Source organism: Silurus meridionalis, chromosome 4 (genome assembly GCF_014805685.1).
Source record: "Silurus meridionalis isolate SWU-2019-XX chromosome 4, ASM1480568v1, whole genome shotgun sequence".
NCBI lineage: Eukaryota > Metazoa > Chordata > Actinopteri > Siluriformes > Siluridae > Silurus > Silurus meridionalis.
The window spans coordinates 15,805,689-15,811,182 of record NC_060887.1 but is presented as its reverse complement, the minus strand read 5'-3'; the positions used below and the strand labels follow the sequence as shown (position 1 = coordinate 15,811,182).

Below are 5,494 nucleotides of genomic sequence, written 5' to 3'. Positions count from 1 at the left end.
TGGCAGAAAATTCTGTTTTTATTTGAAAAAGCAGAGAGAGAGAAACAGACAGCAGTGTACAGCTCCCTCAATGTGCAGATTTGGTTTAATCCTCCTCCTCGTCGTCGCCACCTCCAGCACCACCCTGGCCCTTCTTGGCGTTCTTTCTCTTTACACGACCGGGACGTCCTCCTCCGTATGGAGAACGCAGGGAGAAGTCGATGTGTTTCTGACTGTCCAGACGCACCACAAACGACGGGATGTTCACCACCTGCTTACGCACACTACACAGACACGCACAGTAAAGTAGCTTATTAACACAGTGTAAAAAAAAAAAAAAAAAATATGCACTAGCAGCTAAGGAATAAGTGAGCATTTCAGCAGCATTTACACTTAACTAGACCACTTGAGAAATTATAAATAGGTTTTTGGGAACCACTGCTCACCAGTTTTAATAATGCAACCTTATCTTCAAAAACACAAAGATCTAGATCTCTCTCTGAGGCCTCATTGACGAGGAATTCTTGACACCATGGTTAATCTGACACGGTTGGCTTAAATCATCGGCCAAGAGAGACACCTAGAGCTAACATTAGCCTTAGTGTTAATGTGGTTGGGCCAGTGAGCATTACCTGTAGTGCAAAAACTGCTCCAGTCCGTAGGGCCTGCTCACGGCTCGACAAGCACACACTAACATAGGCAAAGGTATACGGCTGAATTGCCGAATTGACCTTGCAGAAATTTCACATTTGCTCAGCGAGGGCTAACAAGACAGGAAGCACAGGTTCAATACAGGATGTGAACCACAAATGTGCCAGAAATCATGCTATGATTCACCAATGACCCTTCCAACCTTTCGCAACAAAGTTAAGATTTTGTACATGAAGACTAACAGAACAGAGTTGAAAGCTTTGTGGTTAGCTAGGCTTGTACAAATGTTATTAGAAAACTCCAGCCTCATTAGAGGGGGCCTGATGTCTTACCGGATGTGTCTCTGGCGGATGAGGACACGAGCATGGTGGATACTCTTGGCCAGGCCGAGCTTGAAGACCTGTGTCTGCAGCCTGCGCTCCAGAAAATCCTCTACCTTCAGACCCAGGATGTAATCAAGTTTCATCTTCCCTTCATCCAGCACACCTATGCGCACTAGACGCCTCAGCAGGGCATTACCTACACACAGGTTTTAAATTATAGCACTTGCTATATGAATATAGCATATATATATATATATATATATATATATATATATATATATATATATATATATATATATATATATAATATGAAATAGTACATTAGAAGATGGATTGAGATTTGCCAAGTGCACAATACTACAATTTACTGTAACTGAACAGTTCAGACACCATGGCCCCCGAAGCTACATGTCAAGTCTTACCCTCAAAGAGACGCCTGGGGTCTTTCTCATCCAGAGTGAGCAGCTCTCGAGCAGCTTTGCGAATTTTAGCCAGAGTGAACTTCACTCTCCAGACCTCACGCTTATTCCTCAGTCCATACTCACCTGTAACACAAACCACACAATACACATTACCACAAACTATACACAACAGCTATAACTCAAATTGCAGATAAAATTATTTCTATTGCAATTTACTCCCTAGTGGAGGTCAAAACAGTAAATAAATATTGACTAAATTATACAGGGATGATATTTTTTCTTTTAATTAAAAGCAAATGTGATTTTAAACTCAGTTCAGCAGTTGTAGGCCTGTGCCCAGAACTTTACAAGTTGAAATCCAAGAACATCTTCAATGATATAACTGGTTTTAACACTGGCAAAGTATTCAAAAATAATCTAATATACAAATTCTCACCAATGAGCTTGAGTTCCTGGTCGAGACGGGACTTCTCGAAGGGACGACGTGGAGTGACGTACGTCTTACTGCACACCCAAGTGCGGGCAACCGGCATGGTGACTTATCCACACCTGCCACATACGATGCAAAAAAACCCACAAAAACATGGAGTAGCTTGAATATAGGCTTATCAAACATGTCCACTATATGCACAGACGCTCCACTGGACACAGTCTCTCAGGCCTCATTGACGAGGAATTCATGACACCACAGTCAGTCTGACAGATTTCAGTTTAAATCATCAGCCAAAGAGAGAGATGAAGAAAAAACCTAATTAAACTCATTTGCTTTTTTTGACCGGAAATTGTGCTTCAAGACTATCCTGAACTATGACCCTTACTTTATTAGGTCTATAGTATATTCTGTTGTTCGAACCCACGTGTTTCCTCTGCACCCCTCATACATTAATAAAAAATATGAGAAATGATCCTTGAACAGAATATTAATAAACAGTGACAATCCACTTAACACTAGCAAATACCCTGAATATGCTAATTAAAATGTATCTAATATTATTAACATGCCTTTTAGTAACACTCGGCTATACTAAGACTAACAACATGGCGGCTGCTCCGAGGCCCGAGCTCAAGACTCTTTCACCACACACCGCTCCACCATCTTCTACACTCACAGCTCTGTGCATACAGACATGTACTTATTAACCGGGACTTACATTCCACTAAAATAGCGAAAATCCTGTTTAAATAGACAAAACGTTCACGACCACTGCTACGTTAAAGAAAGCGACCTACCCGTCCTCCTCAGAGTCAAAACGGAAAAGAGAGTGAGCGGAAGTGACTGCGGGTCTTATAAAACCCACGTGCACGCGCCCGGCGCTCGCGTCATTTTTTTTACCACGCATGCGTACATCTTGTGTGATATTGCAATAACTTCTAGAAATAAATCATAGATAGCAGAATGTGGAAAGTTTAACCTGCACAGGTGACACGATTTATATCAGAAACACTTCCACTTGGACCGCCGGCTACGGTCTGTCATACCAATACATATAAAAGTTCAGCAAACCCAGTAAGATAACTGTTAACCCTGTGACTGCATTCATCCTGCTAGTTATGTCCTGTGGATGGCGCTACAGGCGCCACCTAACAAGAGCAAATACTGAAAACATGCAAAAAGTAGGGTACCTGGGGTCAACAGTGCAAAGTGATGGAGAGTGTGTTGGTTTGAAAGAGGCAGATGTAGAGGACAGGGGGGTATGGAGACGGATGATCCGCTGTGGCGACCCCTAATGGGAGAAGCCGAAATAAGAAGAAATAATTGATATTGTTTTAATATATTTGTATTTGTATGTGTTTCCTCTGCATGAAACCAGACTGTTGCTCACAGATGGTCACCTCTTCTCTCAGCCTGTCTTCCACTACTCCCATAACTTCATGGTGTGGCTGGTCAACTTTATTCCCCTGTAGTTACTGCAGGTCTGCATCTCCCTTATTCTTAAAGATCACCACCAGCTCACTACATTCCTAAGGCATCCTATCACCTTCCAAAATGCACAATGAACAACCTGGTTAAAACCTCCACTGCCATCTCTTCTAAATAGTTCCATACCACCACCGATATGTCATCTGGTCTTACCATCTTTCCACTCTTCATCCTCTTAATCACTGCTCTCACTTCCTCCTTACTAATCCTATCCACTTCCTGCTTCACCATCTCCACACCATCCAACCTTCTCTCTCTCATTTTCCTCATTCATCAGCTTCTCAAAATACTCCCTTCACCTTCTCAACACACTCTCCACACTAGTCAACACATTTCCATCTCCATCCTTTATTGCTCTCACTTGCAGCACATCCTTCCCAGCTCGGTCACTGTGCCTGGCCAATCAGTATAATTTATATAAATTGTGGCTCTGGTGACAGCTAAATTTTTCGAGCGAGCTGCAAGCCCTGTCTGTCAGTCCATCTTTTTTACAGTTTGCCCCAGGGCTTTCAAAAGTTTTCTTTTGCCCTAAGCCGGCATTTGTACCCAAAGTAATTGATTCTTCTTATAGATGTCCCATTGCAGAGCTTTCGGCTTTCCACCCTCCTCAATTCTCTTCTAGGGAGGAGGAGAGGTTGAATTACTTGTGCCCAGTGCAGGCTCTCAATACATATGTCAAGAGAACAGCAGGCTTTAGGAAGAATGACCAGCTGTTTGTGTCTTGGGCTGCTTCTCTGAAGGGGAAGCCGTTGTCAAGACAGAGGCTGTCCCACTGGACTGTTGAGGCTATATCTCTAGCATATGGATGCAGAGGTTCTAGGGCACCTGAGGGTCAAAGGGCCCATTCTACTAGGGGGATGGCAACATCATGGGCCCTACTTAAGGGGGTTTCTGTTCAGGAAATTTGTTCGGTAGATGGTTGGGCTACGCCACACACCTTTGTGCGATTTAATAGACTGAATGTGTCTGAGTCATCCTTAGCACATGCAGTGCTAGGAGCCAGATATATAGCATGATAACGTGCAATCCGGTAGTGGTCTATATCTCACATAGTGAAACGCTGGGGTGAAGTTAGAAAAAGAACGATTGGTTACTTAATGTAATCCAGGATTTTTTGAAAACAGAGTGAGGTGTTTCACCAGCACCTCCCTCCTTACACAGGAACGGGAAGAAATCTCGCTACAGTGATATTGTAAGGGGCCTGAGTAGTAAAGGTGGGGCAAAGCTTGATCTCAGGTCGACCTGTCTGTCAAGACAGACGTGGTGTCATAGGAGCTTCCGTAGTTGGTAACGCCCGAAGCGATTCCCATAGTGAAACACCTCACACTGTTATCCGAGAATCTGGGATTACATTAAGTAACCCATCAAAATGACCGCAAGCAAAAGTTTTACATGAGCATCACACAGGGACAGTTCAATAAGATATATACAGTACAGCTGATAACTCACTGATCAGAGGTGGAAAGATTAATAAAATATTCTACTCATGTAAAAGCACTGTTACTTCAATCAAATTTGACTTGTACAAGTAAAGTTACCGGCCTAAAAATCTACTCGAGTAAAAAGTAGCTCAAAATAAAATGTACCTATTACCTTTTATTTAAACAGCGGGGGTGATGTATTCTAGTGTAGTACAAAAGGACAAGGAGATGTGAGTCTCAAACTGTTTTTAATTGAAGGAACACCATTACAAATTAAAGAGCAATATAATTACAGTCCATGCCTTACGTCTAATGTTAGTTATGCAAGAAAAAAAAACCTCTTGTTATAATGTGATATACAGTGGTGAACAGTAATAAAGTAAATGTGATTTGTTACTGTACTTAATTAGCTTTTTCCTCTATCTGTACTTTACTGAAGTATTTCCATTTGGTGAGACGTTTCATGGTTCTACATAAACAGATCAAAGATCCATAAAGTTACTGAGCAACTCAAGAACTATGAGAATGAAATTAGATTGTAATTAATATGAATGGTCTCTTGCAGTATTATTGCTTAAGATCATTTAAAATCATTTTTTATCCTAATAACATAATTATCAAACTAATCAAATCTTTCAGAACTCTCAAATGACACATTACAAATGACAAATGAATGTACAATGACAAGTCTATCGGGACCACTTGACTCTTTTTAGAAAGATTCCACAACACACTCTATGATGGAGAGTCATACATGATAAACAGTCACAGGGCTCC

At 41.6% G+C, this 5,494-nt stretch overlaps 1 protein-coding gene across 1 annotated transcript; it reads right to left on the bottom strand.

The window, feature by feature from the left end:
- On the bottom strand, positions 1–2,713 carry rps9 (ribosomal protein S9). The gene is made up of 5 exons (XM_046848620.1): positions 2,606–2,713; positions 1,812–1,924; positions 1,376–1,498; positions 963–1,149; positions 1–263 (listed from the first exon to the last, which is right to left on the bottom strand). Exons 2-5 carry the CDS (start codon positions 1,906–1,908, stop codon positions 86–88), a joined length of 585 nt encoding a protein of 194 aa, XP_046704576.1. The 5' UTR covers positions 1,909–1,924; positions 2,606–2,713; the 3' UTR covers positions 1–85.
- Between the last annotated feature and the right edge of the window lie 2,781 nt (positions 2,714–5,494).

Excerpts from the sequence above, each read along its gene's own strand:
- rps9 (XM_046848620.1), bottom strand. The coding sequence starts at position 1,908 with ATGCCGGTTGCCCGCACTTGGGTGTGCAGTAAGACGTACGTCACTCCA. Across the intron at positions 1,150-1,375 it reads CCCCAGGCGTCTCTTTGAGG|GTAATGCCCTGCTGAGGCGT; the intron begins GTAAGACTTGAC and ends ACCTGTGTGTAG. Across the intron at positions 264-962 it reads ATCCGCCAGAGACACATCCG|TGTGCGTAAGCAGGTGGTGA; the intron begins GTAAGACATCAG and ends GTGTCTGTGTAG.